At 39.0% G+C, this 20,939-nt stretch overlaps 1 protein-coding gene across 5 annotated transcripts in view; it reads right to left on the minus strand.

Annotated features, from left to right (window-relative positions):
* Positions 1–6,108: 6,108 nt before the first annotated feature.
* LOC136857318 (uncharacterized) overlaps positions 6,109–20,939 on the minus strand; it is a 93,698-nt gene continuing 78,867 nt past the window's right edge. For 4 of the 5 annotated variants that reach the window (XM_067135901.2, XM_067135899.2, XM_067135902.2 and 1 more), the window contains 2 exons: positions 15,136–15,248; positions 6,109–7,967 (listed from right to left, as the gene is read on the minus strand). In XM_067135901.2, coding sequence (XP_066992002.1) covers positions 7,913–7,967; positions 15,136–15,248 — 168 coding nt within the window. In that variant the 3' untranslated portion in view covers positions 6,109–7,912. The remainder of the gene's footprint in view (positions 7,968–15,135; positions 15,249–20,939) is intronic. The other variant, XM_067135900.2, reaches the window with a different exon arrangement.

Consider the following 20,939-nt stretch of genomic DNA (forward strand, 5'->3'; position numbering starts at 1 on the left):
AGGCGTGCATTATTCGAACTCAAGACGAGGTAAGATGCGCCTTGCTGCATATGCAACCACCATTATGCATGAGTGCAATGTGTAATCTAAAATGCTTGTTTGCTTCATTTCTTTCGACAGGTAGTTGTACATCGTTATCAGACCCTGCATTCAATAACATATGATCACTGCTTGTGTTTACCGATATTTTGGTGACGAAGGAAATATTTCATTACAATGTTATAGAGTATTCACGTCATAATTAGGTACTTCGATATATGACGGTGCAATGTGAAATTGTGTCGAGTTGTAAGCGACAACTTGAAGACGATATCCGAAACGCAACGTAAGTCGTATGTGTCGGTTATTTTGTCACATAGCACAGCCCACTGTGTTGCTTATTCAAAAGAAGTAAAATACATTGGCAGAAATACTTCTGGGATGATCCGGCACTTACAAACGCATAATATCAATGAGGAATCGTCACATAACACCTCCGGCCCGGTCTGAATCACAAGAAGCTACCCTGCTGACGATTGTGAGGCATCCAGGTAGGTTTACATCCTAACAACAGTTATTAACAAATTATACGGGTTATTCAGCTAAGAAGTCCACGTGACATAGGTACTGGCATTTTGTATTCACTTCCGTTACTGGTATTAAGTAGCTCATAGTTCAACATGCAGTGCTCTGCTAGGCTTTGACAAAATTTATCGTCACCTCACGTTTCCATATGAGAACTGCTGATGATAACTATCTAGCTTACACTCGTGGTTACTCGGACGTCGCACAGCTCGCAGCACAGGAAAATCGGTCTCGAGAACGTTGACCTTCACCTCTGCTGATAGAATTGGAGCAAAGTCGGGCATTTTAGATTACACGTTTCACTCATATGTAATGGGGGTTGCATATGTATCAAAACTCATCTTTCCCCGTCTCAGGTTCGAATAATGCACGCCTCTAGTATTCAAGTAGGTGTACATCCTATCTAGGTATTCACAAACTATGCAGGGTTATTCAGCTAAGATGTCCACCCCAAATAAGTCGTGCACAGTTTAAGATCGGAATTCTTTTGTATTCAACCATTTAAGGAACGCCGCAATATCACACAACAGGCAGTGTGCGGGAAAACACGTGGCTCATATAAATTTGTAGGCATCGAACAATATTGTCATTGCCGGTGAAACTGCATTGCTTTATTTTCATGCTAGCCCAAACAGTCTTATGGTTTTAAAGGAGAAATTGCCAGCCGGGAAATCGTACAAGGGTGAGCGATGGGGGTCATAGTAGTGCGTTGCAATGCACACGGAAGCGAGATACTTTATCCACTTCATAGGAAAGTTCGATAAGCTACAATGTTTTAAGGGCGTCGGGCACTTTCCATGCCAGTACAAAGCATCTATTGTCGCGGCCACCAAATTAGGCGGGTGAGGAAAACAGCCCTGTCGTCAGATATGGGAACGGCGAAGGGACAGATGGTCGAGAGTCGCTTCACCCCGGGCACGGATTGGCAACGCTGATCGTATAGTGCTGTCAAACTGAAGCCCATCCGCTCCAGGCCACCTTACCCGAGTCATTCCCTGTCAAGCAGTTGTTGAGTTCGCATCGTAAGTGCAGTTAAAGATGGATAGTGAATGTGAATTTATTTGCGCTCAAGTCAAGAGAGAAGTGGCAGAGAGGAACAAGACATTCAAAATAAAGGACGTAGAAAAACTCACGTCAGAAGCCATCGACCGTGTGACTGCTGCAGATTGGGAAAAGAGCTTCAATCGCGCGGAAAATGTTCAAATAGACGATTGGGCCAAGGAAATAGCAAGGGACGAAAGAATGGAGCCATTCTTCATCAGTGTAAAAGACGACTCAACAGATAGTGAGATGAGTGATGACAGTGACAGACTGCCTTGAAGCCAGAAACCGATTCTTACTTGATTGTAAATTAATGTAAACCTATTCTTTAAAGTTGTTCTTTTTCTATATTACTCGGTACAATATACAGTATTGAAATATTTAAAGTTATAATGTAATAAAACTGATACGGATTAATATGTAATCCGAAAGTATTTACGGGGTCCTGCAGCCTGTGCTCGTGCACGCGCCCCGAACTGCCTCGGCTAGCGGCATTTACATGATCGCTTTCCGGGCCATTTTCCAGGAAAATTACAAGACTCACGGAAATATGTTTCAGATAAAAAATATGTCAGGCGATTTTTTACATTTTTCCCGCAGACAAAATTTTATTGGCTGAAGAAATAAAAACTTAGCCGCTTACTGAAATTTTCAATACATGATACTACGGATTTAAACTTACTCGTTCAAGATTTTATTTTTCATAATTATTTAAAGTGCTTTATGTGGAAAATAGGTATACCACTGGAATCAGCAGTCTTTTCTGAAGCTTGTAGTATAATTTGTTTCGAAACATTGTATGAAGTAACATCAGGAGCTTGAGACGACGACTCGCCTCGCGCTTCGAAATGGTGTGTTCAGTTAGACATTTCATCGCCAGTAGCTACATAACCTTGGCAACAAATCCAAGAAATCCAACAAATAATGCATTTGCACAGGGGAACTGGCATAATTTATCCTCGTGTTTGAATTGTGCGATTTTTTCTTTCATTGCGTGAGGTTATGTTTGTCGGTGATTTATGGAAGTGCATTATTTGAACATTGTAAATACATCTTGTTGGATACACATAGGAAATAGTTTTTTCCATGGCATTTGAAAGGTTTAAACTGTGAATCGAGGTGATTGCATGTATTAATGGGTTTTAGAATACCTCGTGACGCGGCGTTTACATTTCTGAAGTACGAGAAAAGTGCCATGGCGGGAAATCGTACAAGGATAGTCATAGGAAAGTTCGATTTTAAGGGCATCGGGTACTTTGTGTAAATACAAGGCATCTAAAATGCATACAGTATAGTAAATCAATTAATAAAGCACTTGCACATGGGAGCCAGCATCGATTTCTCCTAGTCTTTGAATAGGGCTTTTTTTCCTGTCTTTTGTTGCGTGAGGTTGCGTTTACCAGCGAGATATCCGAGTGCATTATTTGAATACTGTAAACGTACCTTCTTGAATACATTTTGTAAATAGTTTTTTCCATGGTATTTGAAAGGTATAAACTGTGAAGCAAGGTTAACTGCATGCAGTAACGGGTCTTAGAATATTTTGTAACACAGCAAGGGTTGGTATTGCTGAATTGCGAATTGGCGGTTAATTCGAAATCCGATTTTTGAGTCCCAACGACTTTGAATTAACGAGGTTTTACTGTATACATAAATAACACAACTCCCAGCATATTACAAAAACACCTATGAACTATTTAAAGGTAATACTCTACTCACCATCTCAGTTTGTCGGTTCCTGGACTTTCAAAAGCTTGCGTGAAGATATGGCGCATGTTCGAGATTTTAAATCTCGCCGGATTTCTTTCACTCGGAAGAAAAACCGGCATTTCAGATGATAATGACAACATAACATGTTTAAGACAACAGCCAGCACCTGAAGGATCAACTAAAATTTTGCCTGTAGAATCAATACAAAAAAAAAATTCACTCCACATCGATTTTGAGTTCAGTTTTTCACTAAATACTTTCTCGGCCTGGAAAAAGATGTCGCATATACTTTTTGAAGGCCATGTTAAAAACACTTCATTATTGCTTGAACCGTAGTCTAATTTCGTAGAGAACTGAAAATGTACTATGATTATAATCACGTAGAGAATGGGCACAGGGCGAACACTTAATTTTTTGAGTGCTTAACAACGTACCCAGCCAAATGGTACACTGAACACTTCTCAAAGAGTTTCGAATTGTGTATTTCTAACCTGCTTCTCCAATAAATTAATTCTCGATTTTGCTGATTTCAGACTGGATCTAGCTCGAATTAAATTTCGATTAGCATTTTTACGCGCCTCTGGAGCGATAATGTATTTTCGGCATCAGAAAGCACACTAGAATAACCCAAATTCTGATCAACATTAGACTGACCTTTTAATTCTCCATTTGCTGCTACACTCCTGTCTTCAATCTTCTTTCTTCTCCTCCTAGTGGTGTTTAGATTAATTTTCCTGTTGGGAGTTTCACGGGACTTAATCTCACTTGAAAGGTATTTCGGAAATTAGGTAAAATGTGAGGCACTGCTCCTGGACGTAATTTTCATCTCGCACGAGGTATAACAACTTTTTCACCATTCACTATAAAGTTATCTGATTTTACTTCAAATCATCAGAGAAATGAACTTGACAAATTCTACAATTACGCGTTAACACAGCCTTTCGTGGAATAGCTCTGGCCCATTTTTTAAGTTTATTACTATCCTTCGGTGGTGAAAAGAATTTTATGCCATTAACTACTCTACCATAGCCTGACTTACAGCCAGGCACAAAACAGTACGGCATGTTGAACTATTAATTTTATCAGGCCACATAACACACGTGCTTTAAGTACACAAAACACAACGAACTGAGTTTAGGAACTGAAAGCAAAGGAAATTCAACTCGTTGACTTGAAATATCTCGCACAATAACATTTCCAACACATGGTTTGCCGGGCTACTGAAACACGTGTTGGACACCAACATTTGCAGTGCTCCCAGTGGCGGGTCCACAAACTACCACGCTATAACAGTTGGGTCATCACACTTGGTTCTTATATTCGTCATGCTATCACCATTCACTTCACAAATCTGTCGAATTTCTACAGCAAACAGGTTCCTTGCTGACAAAAACCGTATCACTGACCGAACCTCACACGTGGCGGGCCGAGTTGGTCTTCAACATTTTGAAAGCACAGAAGAAAACCGCACAGGTTAGCTACAGAGCTGAAACTGAGCAAAGTTGTTCCCGATGCATGTCGGCACATGACGCACGCGTTCGTTGCGATATGCGCGCGAACTACTAGTGTCTACAACAAAACGGACTTTACTTAAAAACCACGCTTCGTAATATATAGTGGATCTTTACCATTCCTTTACCACCTTTAACCCGCCAGTGTAGTGTGTAGTTTCGAACTTGAGCCCTGGTGTACCTTTGCACTGCAGTTTTGACAGACGGACGTATTGAAACACACATCTGTGACCTTGTGAAGGGGCAGGGAGGGAGAAATTATCAGCGACCGTGAAGGGTGAGCGTTCTGCTTCACAACTGTTTCTTTACCTGAAAACAGGGTGCCAGATTGATTATGGTTGGAATATTGTTACAAGGGGAGATGGGCGTCTTTAATCCTGTTCTCATTTAGTGATTTTGTTTTTTCTTCTAAATGTGTTAATTTGTTAAATTGTTTTTTCCATGACATTTGAAAGGTTTGTGAATTGAAGGTACTTGCATGCATTAATAGATCTCAGAAAACTTTGACGTGGCAAGTGTTTACGAGAGAAGTGCCACGGTTGGAAATCATACAAGGATAGAGCGACTGTATTGTGTTGTCATGCAGGAGTTGTCAAATTTACCGATAATCCACGAGTCATATATTTACCAGTTTTATTTATTTGTAGGTTGTACGACATCTCGCAAAGGTGACTGATTCCAAAATGCCATTAAGCCATATAGTATTTAAATTGCGGATTAATATGCCACTTCCCCTGCACCTCTTAACAGATTGATGAACAAAATTGGGATGTGCGATGAATTTTAAAATCCATTTTTGTATTGAAAATAAAGGATGCAACAATTATGCTGTGAAGTACGGTATATACAAGGTTTATTGATGGGTACTAGTGACTTCATTATTTCTTGGGTACTTGTGCTCTCCAGTAATAACAATTGAATTTAAAAATGAATATAATAGAACTCACTAAACTGATAATACTTCAGTTGGGAACCAGTTTAAAGGGTATTACACCAGAAAAAATTTTCACCCCCCTGCACACTACGATATACAAGTTTAGAATTCCAAGTCAATGAGAAATTACACAAAATGAGCATGTAAGACCACAAAGGAAAAAATTTATTAATCAATTCAGGGTGAATATATTTTATAAAGGATGGAAGTATTTACCCCCTGAAGAATGCGCTAACAAGAGATAGTAGCAAACTGCGATGTTATGAACTCTGAAGTAGGCGGAGGTTTACAATATCCAGTCAATCGCAGAAAAATTGGTAAAGGAGCCAGAAAAAACACACATAAGACTTCGCTTTATAAAATCACTTTATTTATTCATTCATTTCAATGCTTCGTTCCTCAGGAATATTCCACAAGGTAAATCTGACCCTACTCTCCTTACATAAAACATACATGTAACATTTGCTATCACGAAAAACAAATGGAAGAGAGAGGCTACACTGTGTCCAGAGAGAAAGTATCAACCATGCTAGTACTTCTTGTTCCAAGTAAAGTTCTATCTCAAAAACTCATTACTGTCGTGCAGTTCACAATTCAAATCTTACAACAGATCATGCTTAAAGGAAACAATGAATTATGCTCACTATTACACAATTAAAAATATGAACTTATAACACTACCATTTCAAAGAGCCCCTCCCTCATTTTCCCACCATATCGCCCACAATTGACAGCCTAAGAGAATGATCCTTTAACTGAAGATGTTAGCTTGCCAAATCAGACCAACAAAAGCTATAATATGTAACACTATCAGGGCATTTTTCACTGTTGGAACTCTAAAAAGTACTGTTATCCTCGCATTAAAATGCATACAGATAGTCAAATCTCTTATAACTTTTTTTGTTTGTTTTCACAAGCATTAATATTGCTGCGGTTCCTCATAGAACTCGTCAGGGGAGACTTGAAATAATGCAGAATTATTTAACAAAATATTCAGTAGAAAGTAAAATCTAAGAAAGAATTCACCCCAACTATTGTTTTAACAGAACTCTTACTTGGAAGTTGAAGTACTTCAAAATTACTACGTTTGTAAATAAATTGGGCGGTAATGATAGAAGCAATTTAGGAGGAGGAATGAGGACTGTGTAGTGACTTGGCATTAAGTGGTTACATCAGGTAACATACGAGATTCTTAAAACCCTGCCAATGGAAAAAGGCCAACATTTCATATGCCAGAAATGACTGGGGTGTAGTAGCACTTGGAGGTCTTCTCCATAATGAATACCACACTTCAAACATCGTGATTTTTTTATTCATTACAAGTTTAACACATTTATCCTCTAACTATAATTGTTACTTTCTCTAATTCCTATGTTTAACAAAAATAAATCTGCTCACAGACAAAATATTGCAACATATTAAGATTTACAAAATTATCACTAAGGTAAAGAGTAAAAAATTACACCTCAGGATAAAAACTGCCAAGACCAGAACAACTTACTACAGAATTAGCAAATCAGAATTAAAGCAGCACTTCAGATCAAAAAATGGAAAACAAAACGAATGATTCAGAAAAGGAGAACCAATGATAAAAACAAGGAGTGGCTCCCTAAAAAGGCAAGCCAGAATTAAAGGGCTTTAATTCAACAGGATCAAGTGCTCTGCAATAGCTGTTTCGGAAAGGGTGTAATGTGTAACTGATAAAACTACAAACACATAAAAAATGATCGCTCAAACATGTAACTTATTCCAGAATGACAAATTAAAGTTACATATATTTATATCTAGATATAAAGTTAATGCTCAAGAGTCACAATCCAGCACATAACTTGGCGATAGAAGATTCTCAGGGTGCCAAGTGGCCTTTCTCCACAACACTTTAATACCACACAAACTTTTCACAATTCTAGATCAAGAGAAAAATACATATGTACAAGTATGGCTGGACACAAAATTAAAAAGTAGGCTAATTAAGGAATCAATTCTTAGCAATATAAAGTGGAAACTGATTGGAAAGTTCTCATCTACCTCCACAACGCAAGTCTTTCACAATTTAAGGAATAATTTGGTTACAAAAAAATGGGTAAAACTGGTGATTACCCTTCCTCATCTTCTTTCTTGTGAGTTACGCTCCTACTGCACTCTGCTGCAGTTCATTCACTGTCGTCTCTGTGGGGTAAGTCAGATTCAACTGGAGTCACTTTTACACTGGACAAATAAAAGGAAAAAAGTATCTTACTGATAGACATGGACTGTCAGGAAAGATAATAAGAACATGTATTTCATAGAGTACAATAACTTTACATTCTAAATAGTGCAGAATTACTCTTAGGGAGGCCATCGTAACACATGCAGAGCCACACTGTCTGGTAAACTGCCAGTGTCACCACACGCTATCGCAGACCACCAAATGACAGTAATTTTACATATGCTATAGGGCAACAGAAGCAGTCTAGTTTTCAGTTTACTTTATCTGAGAATGAAGAATGATTCTGAATTGAATATCACACTAGCGCAGTTCGTGGAAGAGTGGAATGATCGTAACTAATACTTCCCAAGTAATTGCACAATTAATACAGGAGAAACTGTGGAAGAAAAGTTGCAGTTGAACAGTAACATAACTACAGACATAAATTTGTTACTCTGCTGCGAACATCACAGTGTCAAATTATCTGCATGTAAGTTTTGAAACTTTGGCAGATAAATGAAGGCTGCTGTAAAACAAAGAATGTCTATGTCTCACTGAATGAATAAATTACATTACTTCATTAGCCTTTTTACTGCAAAGCCAGTCTGAGATGGGATCATTTTCAATGTAGTAGTATTTTATGAACAGCGTATACTGCTAGCAAGAGAATATTCTGCGACATTTACTGAAGTTACGAATGAAGCTTTCTCTAAGAGCATGCATATTTTGGCACCTATCAGTTGTCCCACATGACAACAGACAGGTGTGCAATCTAGCATGGAGTTACAAACAGATTAATGCAACTTGTGGATTGTAGGAAAGTGTGTTGTCTGCCTTAACCTCTGTTAAGGGGATGGGACAAAACAATATGAATACCATGGGAAACTGCAGATCCATCCGACTGAATATTCCCTACAGAATCCCCAAGGATGATACCGATACTGACATGATCTACAAAACAAACTTTAGTACCTACAATTAGCGCAGCTTCTGACAACTGCAGAGCAATATAACGAGACTAATTTGATTGCAAGGAATTTATACGTGAATGAGCACCCTAGTTTTAGGAAGGAAAATTTTGAAAAAAAGGTGGTATTTGTTAATTTTATAGCTCTGTTGAATAATAATAGTAAGAAAACTGTAAATAATATAATACAATAAATATGCCTGGTCTAGATTACAGATTTGTGAGAGTAAATAAAATTTCTCTGGCACAAACCAACAAAAAATCTGTGGAATTTCACCATTTTTTAAACTGCCTGTTACATGTGCAAAGCTATTTTTCCTTTAAAACAAAACTGAAATTAATTTGTTCAAAAATACATGAGCCATCCTAACAATTTAAACTCTTGCTTTTGCTATAGCTTTCAATAGAGACATTTCACTCATGGCCACATACCCAAAATGTATTTTCCAGCACATATTTTAAAAATACATCTTCAATAAGCTTAACTTTTTGACCACAAAATGCCTGGTGGTTACTGTTTGTCTAAGGCAAGCCTTACTTGATCATTGTGAGACTGTTTTTAGCTAATTTTTACTTTTGCCAAATGCAAGCAGCTGATGATGAATGCAACGCATTCGAAACATGTTCTGAACTTTTAATCTAATGTCTATTGAAATAGCCTAAGGCTAAATAAAAGTGAAAGTATCGATCAGGTGGATTCTTGTTCCTTCAATTAATTGGATCTTATAGTCGATACGGATATGAAGTGGATAGTATGTAACCAGCCCTCAGGTCGAGAAAAATCCCTGACCTGGCCGGGAATCAAACCTGAGGCCTCCTGGCGAGAGGCAGGCACGCTATCCCTACACCACGGGACCGGCAAAAACGTGTAGGCTACGTACAAATCCCTAACCTCCTTTTGAGGTTTCAGTGATTTATATAGGCCTACCGGTATTTATATATTTGTATATTTGGTTGTTCGAAGGTTTAATAACAATTTAATACATTACAAGTGTTCACTTTAAAACCCCTAATCAGAAAATTAGTTAGATTTACCCCATACCATAAGGAATATTTCACAAGAAACATCGATCAGTATGACAATTTATTTCACGAGATACCTACCGAAATAGTGTTAGTTTTAACACAGAAATAAACAGTTTTATTTCACCAAAAAATAAGGCCCTTAAAGATGACAGATTAGGGAGAGAAAACAAGTATACCCAAGGAAGACATCGGAAGGGTCGAAGAAGAATGTGCATACTTTTTTTGCTACTGGCTTCACGTCGCACCGACACAGATAGGCCTTTAAGGCGATGATGGGACAGGAGAGTGCTAGGACTGGGAATGAAGCGGCCGCGGCCTTATAAAGCAGTCATGGTGGAGTCTGCAGAAAAGACCTGTAGATGAGTATCAGGAAGGAAGAAAGATCAAGAAATGCCCTGCTGGAATGATAGGGCAAAAGATATAGTTAAATGGAAGAAACAAGCGTGGAAAGATGGCTGAGAAACAGAACAACGGAATGCAAAACAATACAGGCACTGCAAGAAAAAGTGCTCCAAGGTGGTCCGAGAAGAGAAAAAAAATGCTGGCAAAAATTCACTGAATCTCTCAGGAAGATGATAGAACTGGAATCAAAAAGATCTTATTCCCATGGGTTACAAGGAAGAAAAACCCAGGTGAAGGTGCTAACTTCATTAAAAATGAACAGAAGGAAGTGATTACAGAAGCATAATATATTGCAGAGGTGGGGAAAATACTTTGAACACCTTTACAACATGAAAAATACCTCGGTACAAGGAAAAATCAAAGAACCAGATTTAGTGCAGGTGGAAGATAAGGAAAACGAGTACACTGCAGATATTGAGTGGGCCACTAAAAGAATAATGCTAGGCAAGGTAGCTGGAATTGACGAGGTCACCATAGAAATGATAATAGCAGCCAGAGCAACTGGTCTATACTAGTTGTATAGACTTTTCAGAGTGATACGGAGAGAAAAGCGTTCCAAAAGAGTGGACGAAAGGGGTCATTATACCAATTCTCAAGAAATGAGACAGGAAGCAATGTGAAAATTACATTGACAGAGGCACAGATTGGGAATGAAACAATGCAGATGGTAATAGCATTGTATCAAAATCGCAAAAGCTGTATTAGAACCAAAGTGAGTCAAACTGAATGGTTCAGAGTTGAGACAGGCTTAAGACAGGGAAGTATATCATCTCCCTTACTCTTCATGGATAGAATTATACAGGGGGAAGCGTAATTCGCGCACTCGGGCGTCGCAGCGCAACTCCTCGCATGCCAGCAATAAAAAAATGTCTCTTACAAAATTTCGTCTTGCGAGTATATCCGGCAGAAAAACGACGTTGAAGAGTAGCAATCTTGCAACACTGTAACCGCATGTACGGTAACTACCTCTGTCAGCAGAAGTTAGTCGTACTGTACAGTTGGTGCAGTGGATAGAGTTTTGGGTTAGCATGCAGGAGGTCCAATGGTCGATCCTGGGTTGAGGCGTATGTTTTTTATTTCGTAAATGTAGTCCAGCCTCTGTGGTGTAGTGGGTAGCGTGATTAGCTGCCACCCCCGGAGGCCCGGGTTCGATTCCCGGCTCTGCCACGAAATTTGAAAAGTGGTACGAGGGCTGGAACAGGGTCCACTCAGCCTCGGGAGGTCAACTGAGTAGAGGTGGGTTCGATTCCCACCTCAGCCATCCTGGAAGTGATTATCCGTGGTTTCCCACTTCTCCAGGCGAATGCCGGGATGGTACCTAACATAAGGCCACGGCCGCTTCCTTCCTTCTTCCTTGCCTATCCCTTCCAATCTTCCCATCCCTCCACAAGGCCCCTGTTCAGCATAGCAGGTGAGGCTGCCTGGACGAGGTAATGGTCATTCTCCCCAGTTGTATCCCCGACCAAGAGTCGGGAGCTCCAGGACACTGCCCTTGAGGCGGGATCCCTCGCTGTGTCCGAGGGAAAAGCCGACCCTGGAGGGTAAACATGATGATGAAATGTAGTCCAGGTGGTATGGTACCTGGCATCTTAATCATCAACAGCGATTGCAGTGGGTCCTCTAGAAACCATTTGCTCTTACATACTACGATCCTAGAAATGGACGAACAATCGTTTTCATTGGTCAGCTTTGAAAGGCGCCCTTTCCACATCGTGGGCGTGAATTTATTCGCACCACTTCATCTACTAGATGTGAAACCTGTTTGTTTCAGCTGTCTATTTCTTATTAGTCTAACCAGATATTTGTTGTTTCAGCGTTACAAAATGATGTAAATGTAGGATACGTGTGACCTCAGAAACGGTGTCTTACTGTATTACAGTAGGTAATGTCAGATGGAAATTAGCAAATAAAAAATGCGCCTCAACCCAGGATCGAACCATCGACCTCCTGCATGCCAACCAAAAACTCTACCCACTGTACCAACTGTACAGCACGACGAAAACGTGCTGACAGCGGTAGTTACCCTACATATGGTTACAGTGTTGCCAGATTGTTACTCTTCAATGTCCGTTTTCTACCGGATATACCCCCAAGACGAAAATTTGTTAGACATTTTTTTATTGATGGCACGTGAGGAGTCGCGCTGCGACACCCGAGTGCGCGAATTACGCTTCACCCTGTACATAACATCAAGGAGAAGATGATGGGCAAGCAAGTAAAGTTTATGCTCTTTGCTGATGACGTAGTTTGGGGAGATAATGAAGAGGAAGTACAGACACAAGTGGATGTATGGAATGAGGAGATTAGAAATTTTGGAAAGATTACTACTGCGAAAAGCAACACTTTGATCATGACGAGAGGTAACGGAAAATCCAGGGGAGTGATGATAATAGGAAATGAACCTCCTGAAGTAGTGAAAAGTTTTTAATATTTGGGCAGCATGTCACAAGATGGAAATTTGCATAGAGATATTGATTTAAGAATATAGCAGTCTGTAAGTTTCTACCAGTATGTAAGATATAATGTATGGAACAATGATGTGCCACTGAAATGCAAGGTTTTATACTGATCCTATTATAAACCTATACTGACCAATGCTTTAGCAGCCTGGACATTGACTAGACGGAACCACAGTAAGATACAAGCACATGAAGTGAGGTTCCTGAGGAGCATACAGGGAAAGACAAGACGAGATAGAATACTAAATCAGGAAAGGAGAAGCTTGGCAGTGTGTAAACTTCAAGAAGAGACTGATATAGCAAAGCTAAAATGGTTAGGACACATGCTGAGAACGCCAGGAGAGAGAATACCAAAGAGAACATTCATGGATAGAGAGACTGCAAAGGGGACCTGGGGACAGCCTAGAATGAGGTGGAGGAGCTCTGTTGTGGACTGTATTGCAAATAGAGGAGTCGATAACAAGTAAGTACTAGAAGAGGAATGATTAGCAAGTAGGACGGCTTTGGTACACTACCCTACCCAGAGAAAATATGGAAACAGGAATGGATGAAGATGTAATAGCTGTAGTGATGGGAATATTTGATGGTTTAAACTATCACTAGACTACCGATTGTGACTATCAAAATATTAATTTTCATTGGGTTTGAAATTGCTTATAGAGTAGTAATCGGTAGGAATGTAGGTTCTGTACTGGAGTAGTGCTAATACCGATAACGAGTGACAAGTCATTTGCTAGTAACTAGAAAGATCTGATGAAGTGTGGATTGATGTATTTTAAATCTGATTTTCATAGAGTTTGTTCTGCTGGTAGTGATACAAAAGAAAAGAGAGAGACTACTGTCGGATTTTTTTTATTATGGACACTCGAGTTTAGGCTTTAATTACAAACGAACCAATAGGCCTATTGCAATGCGAGTTATACCAATACTTTCCTTGTTTAATTCTACATTAGCGTATATTAGACACACTGTTTTCGACGTTCATTAAATATTTTTTACTTGTGGTTGTAATAAATATTGCCCAGGTTTTTGGCTTCTCTAGGAAGCGCTCACTTAGGAATATATACAAGGAAAAACTTGTCTGATGGTAATGAAATTTTTATATGTTATAAACACATGTATTTGTAGTGTAATACTCAAGTTACAATTTTTTTCAACCATCCCGAAAAAAGTTCTTATTTTTCTAAAGCAACTCTTTCTCAGTCCAGGATAAACGTACAACAGCAAAGTTGGGCTTGTTTTGAAGCACTCAGTCATGGTTATCAGAAACTACAACAACTGTAACCGTACAGTTTGGTACCGAATTTATTAAGAGTAATATTGAAAGGAGGTTTTGTGTACGCCGGACCGTGCGATTAACAGCAGGCCGGTGGTGAAAACGGGCGCAGTGTTGCCGCGTTCAGTAGTACATTGGTATTTAAAGTAAGATGATGTTCTAACTGAAGTAATTGTGGTCATTATGCTTTATTTTAAACAAAATGCATTTTTGTGTCCCAAAAAACTATAACATTACCTATTATTTATTGATAAAGTGCACAATAATATGATTTAATTTATTATTATACAACTTCAAGTCAGATATCTAATCATATACAATAAATGAAGTTTGCTCACTTCTGCGGGGGGGAATTGCATTATTAGTTTATGTTTACATTATAATTCGCACCAGTGAAGGGATTGTGCCGAAGAGTATAGAGTCTATCAACTCTGACTTCTTCGTAGTTGAAATTTGACTTTGTTTTGTGCACTACATCCAGTCACTGGTTTGATTCAAGTATTACTAACCGAAAATACTGATAAACTGAAGTGCAATGCTCCATAGCGAGAGTCCAATTTCAGAGCTTACAAGTGCAAACAGTTGTAACGGTTGACAAATATAGAATAATTCGGTAGTTTTCATTAGATAGTCCCATCACTAAATAGCTGCATTGGAGAGACAAGTTCCTATCTGTGGAAAATGTAACCTATCTTCACTCTCCCAAGGTGCTGGAAATTCAATATCTTTGTAGAAATCTTTCTGGCCACTCAAAATTCTTTTCTTTCTGTGGTTCTGCCTTCTACAGCTTGTATATAGTCTTCATACAGCAATAGAGCTTCCAATGTCTTCTAGTTGCTGCCATTTTGAAATTTTAACAGCTGTTAACACTAGGCCAGCATCAAAACAGTATTTTGTTAATGTTAATTATTCTAGATGAAAGTCTTAAAAACACCTGTGTAAAAGTTCAGCAATGAGACTGGAAGTTGCAGAGCTTGTTAATTGAATGAAGACCATAAGGTATGTTAAATTATGCAGGCTAGCAAAATCGTTATCAGATAGAAAATGCGAATACTTACTCTTTAATGGAATCCTTAAGGAACTCCACAATTGTCTCTTTTCTGTTTTGCATCTTGAAAACTATTGGAGCAGGGTAGTAGAGTTCCTTGTTGTTGATAGACCAACCCGAGTACTGGAGAAAATAAAACAAATATATAATTCAAGATACCACAAGAAAAGTCACATTTACTTAACTATTTACATGACCAAATCTAATCTTGTTAGTTTCTATAAACTACTAAAAGCGAAGTTTAAACCCTTCAGAAATTAGCTTAGTTTACCTTTAGCAGTAACAGCATATTTAAGTTTTGCACCGTACAAATATGAGGCACTCCCAAAAGTAAAAAATGAAGGTTTTGCAAAAAACAGTCAAGAAGTGCAAATATTGTCATTTTTGAAATGCCACTCACTATTGCTAACAAGACAAACAAAGGTCATTAGAACTGGCACCAACAAAGCAAGAAGAGTACAGTGGAACCTCGATTATCCGTTCCCGGAAAATAAGTTTTCCCGGAATATGCGTTCAAATTACGTGGTCCCGCGAGCATCCTAATTAAATCACGTTGTAAAAGTCCCGCATTATCCGTTCCTCGAAGAAACGATTTCCCGGATCAACTGTCCAGAAATTCCAGTCCCATCAACGCTAAATCCTCGATCAATCGTTTTTTAATAAACTGTATCTCACAAAAGGACGGCTATTGCATATTTATGGATCTTGGCGTTAACGCCCCGTCACAGCGATAATTAAAGCAAGTACTGTACCGGTACTGGAAAAGCGATCGGCGGTTACCTTGCATAAGGGACCATCTTAGCATCGCATTCGGGTGGTATTGTTTAGAGAATCTCGGAAAATAATAAAGCAGAGCGTGGCGACAACAATTGCAAGGAGACACGGCGCATTTCGACAGGTCTGCTTGAAGACGGAACGAGTTTCGTCAAATGTTCGCACTTATAAAAAGTCCATATTATGTCCAGGGTTAGATGTTTATATTTTTAATTTTTTCGATCGTACTGCCGAAGACGTTTTTGGCACTTCGCTCAGGGCACTGCAAAGTAACTGGGCTTTCAGGCAGGAATCGAAACTGCTTCTTAACACAAATTCAGTATTTTTTATATTATCGTACATGATTATGTTAGCAAGACCAAAACAGATGTTGCACCTTACATTAAAAAAGCCATGGGAGGTCTTGGAATTGCCTATTACTGTTTAGGTCCTAATGTAAGACTGGGAATTTTACGTTTTCGTGTTAAAATACCAAAAAAACCGCAGTCGTTTTATTTGCACACGTTACATTTTAAATGGTTGGTACAATTTCAAACTCGTACTGACATGTGCAGTGAGCGCGCTTTCCAGATGACCTCAAGGTCACGAATAACCGTAGTTTCTGAAGTTTTGATATTTCTTTTATCTTTCCAATTTGATTGGATTTGTGACGCGCAGAACTGAATATAATGCATTCGAGAACTTTTAAGAATCGATACTTACATTCGAAACCATGTTTTCGAGTTCAACATAACCTTTAAAAGTCGACGTAGGCCTAATTTGCGCGGTACAAGATTTCCAGAAACTGACTACGAACAGTATACCGGAGACCAAATTACAATGAAAGATTAAGAAATGAACGGATTTCGCATTCATTTTGGGTGCTTTCGTATCTAATGTGCTTTATTTTATTAGATGAGAGAATTAAAAACTACTTGTGGTCGATTGTCGTTTGGCTTGGCGTTATTAGATTTTTCGAAGAGTTTGGCTAGCCTAATCAAAGTCGCTGAACTGAAAGAAGTTTTCACGGGAAACTGACGAAGATTCCCCTGTAAAACTGAATATAAAGTATCGAGATTTTGAACTCGCGTACCAGTAATTAATGTGGTTTCGTGGTCTAACATGCCCGCCTCTCATCCAGAGGCCCGGGTTCGATTGCGACCAGGTCAGACAATTTTACCTGGATATAAGTCTGATTCCAAGTCCACTCAGCCTACGTGATTACCTTTAATTGTGGAGCTATCTAATGGTGAGATGGCGACCCCTATCTACAGAGCCAGGAATATCGGCCAAGAGGATTCGTCGCACTGACCATGCGCACCTCGTAATCTGGAGTCCTCCGGGCTGAGCAGCGGTCGTTTGGCAGGCAAAGTCCCACTGGGGCTGTAGTTTGGTTTGGTTTAGGAGTTTTGTAAGATTATAATGATACATATTTCATTTTTGTGATGTTTAGCCAAATTGTTGATGGTTTTCATTCATTCCCGGATTTTCCGTTTTCCCGTATTGTACGTTTTATTTTCATGGTCCCTCGAAAAACGGAGAATCGAGGTTTCACTGTAGTCTGCTTTATTCGTTGGAGAAAATGCCCCTACACCTAGGCCCGGTTTCAACAACACGTGTTAGTATTTAACAAAGTGTTAAATCATTTTAACATACAATTTAAGAAAATTTGCGTTTCATCAACAACTGTTAACGTTAACAAATATTAAACTGCGTATTAAAGTTAACATCAGCCATTTCCCAAGTTAAATGGCTAACATTAGCATTTAGCAACCTGTTACTAAATGGCTGCTGTAAATCTCCCTTTAGATGCGGAATTGCTCTATTTAGATCTTTTACACAATAATCCTGATTGAAGAAGATTTCAGCGATGTAATGAATTTTGAAAATTTGACAGATGCAGAATTTCTTTATAGGCCTAGATACAGGTTATGAAAAAGTCGTTGCTAAGGTTGTTGGCGAAATTCGAGTGAGGTTGGAATATCCTATGAAGAGAAACTTGCCTCTTTCTCCAATGTTGCAGGTACTGATATTACGATTTTTTGTTACTGTTTTTTTTTTTTTTTTCATCCCACATAATGGTTGGAGACAGTGCTGGAATTTCTAAAGCCACTGTTAGTAGAGTTGTTTGTCGAGTGTGCAGCAATAGCATCCATGAGAAGGAGGTATGTAACATTCCCTTCAGTACAAGAACGTCAGCAAATTACCCGCGACTTCTATGATATAAGCCGTTTTCCTGGTGTTCTAGGTGCAATAGATTGCACACATGTAAGAATCCAATCACCTGGAGGCAACAGGGCCGAAATATATCGTGATTGGAAGGGATATTTCTCAGTTAATGTTCAGGTGATTAGTGATCCTAACCTCCAAATCAGGGATATAGTTGCTAGGTGGCCTGGTTCTGTACACGACAGTACAATATTTAATAACTTCCATATCAGAGCACAGTTTGAAGTGGGGACAATTAACGAAGGGATTTTGTTAGGTGATAGTGGATACCCGCTAAGGAAGTATCTGTGAACCCCATTGAAACCATCGCAGACTTTCTACCACGCCTAGTCCTTTTCTTTTATTGACGTCCGAAACGGGGGAGGAGCCTACGTTCAGCTGTTTCCAATATGGCGGCGAGATAGTGACGGGAAATAAACACGACAGTGATCGGGTGTGCGTCTGTAGGATTTATTAAATGTTCAAAATGTCTTTGGTGTCGTATGCGCAACTGTTGAGAGTTGTCGGAGATTTCACGCGTCCATTAGTGGAAGGGGAAGAAATATTCAAGCGTAATTACTTGATATGTGTAGGTAAAAAGTTTGAAACAGAAGATGAAACTGGTGTTGGAGCGCTGTGTTTACAATCATCCCACATCGATTCAAAACCCCACAAAGTTAATGTTGTCTTGAACAAAGGGAGTGAAAATGTGAAGTGCAACTGTACATGTAAAGCGGGTTTGTTAGAGAAATGTTACCGTTGACACGCTAACGCACCTTAACAGTTAAGCTACTGTAATTTTCCACTATTAGAAGTTATGGAGTAATTTCTTGTTGATTTGGTCCATGCCAAAGCTTTAGCCAGGTGACGGGGGAGTTACCTGTCTTGTAAACTGTAATCTTGGGGAAGAAATAAAATAATAATTCTACTAAGTAAATGTTGTAAAGCAAATAAATCCTAGGCTTTATACAGGCTTTTGTTGGAACAGCCCACATCCTAATCTTAACATTCTTCCATTTTTACCATCAGCACAAATGTTAGAACTTAGAACCGAAAATAGTAAGTATAAAATGTATAACTACCTACAGAATATGCTGAGCAAAGTTTGAAAATTATAATTCAAGGGTAGTATAACCTCTACAGTCACAGCTGTTTGGGGTTGAAGAATACTTGGTTTGTCCAATTCTACCAAACAATTAGATTATGGCTTCTTATTTATGATGACCGGGCGAGTTGGCCGTGCGGTTAGGAGCGTGCAGCTGTGAGCTCGCATCCGGGAGATAGTGGGTTCGAACCCCACTGGCGGCAGCCCTGAAGATGGGTTTCCGTGGTTTCCCAAATGCTGGGGCTGTACCTTAATTAAGACCACGGCCGCTTCCTTCCCATTTCTAGACATTTCCTGTCCCATCGCCGCCATAAGACCTATCTGTGTCGGTGTGACGTAAAACAAATAGCAAAAAAAGCTAATTTATGATGGCAAAATACTACATATTTTCTTTCATTGAAAGAAGTATTTTATAGGCAATTTAAATGCAGTGCTTAATTACTACCAGTTAAAGATATTACTCACACGTAGATAGTTAATTTACTGCCTGCTGTTACACATATGAAGAAGTTTACAAAGAGCGGATTACATTCTATGTGCGGCACAGAAGTATTAGGCTACAAGTTAACAGTATTTTTGATGTAGCTAAATCGTTGTGAATACAAATTAGAGACAATAACTATCAATGAGTACAATAAACAGTACCGGTACCTACGCTGTGTAAAGAAGTCGTCTTCACGAGAATGCAGACTGCACACTGTTATGTATCGCCTAACGCGTTTTCCAATTGACAGTGCGGAAGCCCATCTTTCTCTCTGAACCTTTTGTACAGGAAAGTAGTGAAGAGATTTCGCATCCGTTTTATACGATTTGCAACCGTATACAGAGCAGTACCTCCTCAAATTTGACAATTTTCTTTCTGTTTCCATCACGACGTCAATGCTTCGCCATGTAAATAAAGCTCACCAGTCACTATGTTGCAGCTTCAACATTCTACCGCATGGCTGCACGACTTTTATGTCGTCAATAGCCAAGCCATTTGTGTGCTTGCACTCAATAACTTTTTATTTACTAACTAATTCAATTAAAAACTTAGAACTACGACTCCATTTCACTCCACACGCCCTACGCCCTATTTAACAGCTGTACTCAAACAAAAGCACATTGGAGCGCGCTGTAAAATAGCACGTTCGTACCACTGCCTCCTTGATTCGTACCAATTCACCATGTTGGGAGAGTTAACAGTCAATTAGTTAACATTTCACAAGAAAAGTTTGATGAAACGCAAGAAACCTAACAAGATGTTAAATTTCTAACTCAGTATTAACTAACTGCTTGTTAGTACATATTTAACATGTTGATGAAACCGGGCCCTAATGTTCAAATGTAAGGCTATTCCAACAGTAGAAGGTAAAGCTATTATGATGAGAGAGTACCCCTGAAGATGGCAAATGACTTTGCAGAGGGCTGAGTTGATCAAATAAAAAAATACATATATGTAAAGGAAAAAGATGGAGAGCACTGTTTTACTATGCAAGAACGCATTGATGAAGTACATTACAACATATCAGAATCATTCCATATTGACTGTTTTCACTTTACAAAGGCAAAAATGTATCCCTCCTAATTCAATACAAAACATAATTCCATCATTAGATGGAGAAATAAAATTCAAACATGTGTAGACTCGTTTGAGCCATCTTCAGTGAATTAAGGGCGGGGGGTTAACGTAACATACAAAATACAAGCTAAAAATGTGCTAAAAACATAATGAAAAGCAAAGGAGAGATGACCGAAATAAAAACAAT

Source organism: Anabrus simplex, chromosome 1, assembly GCF_040414725.1.
Source record: "Anabrus simplex isolate iqAnaSimp1 chromosome 1, ASM4041472v1, whole genome shotgun sequence".
Taxonomy (NCBI): domain Eukaryota; kingdom Metazoa; phylum Arthropoda; class Insecta; order Orthoptera; family Tettigoniidae; genus Anabrus; species Anabrus simplex.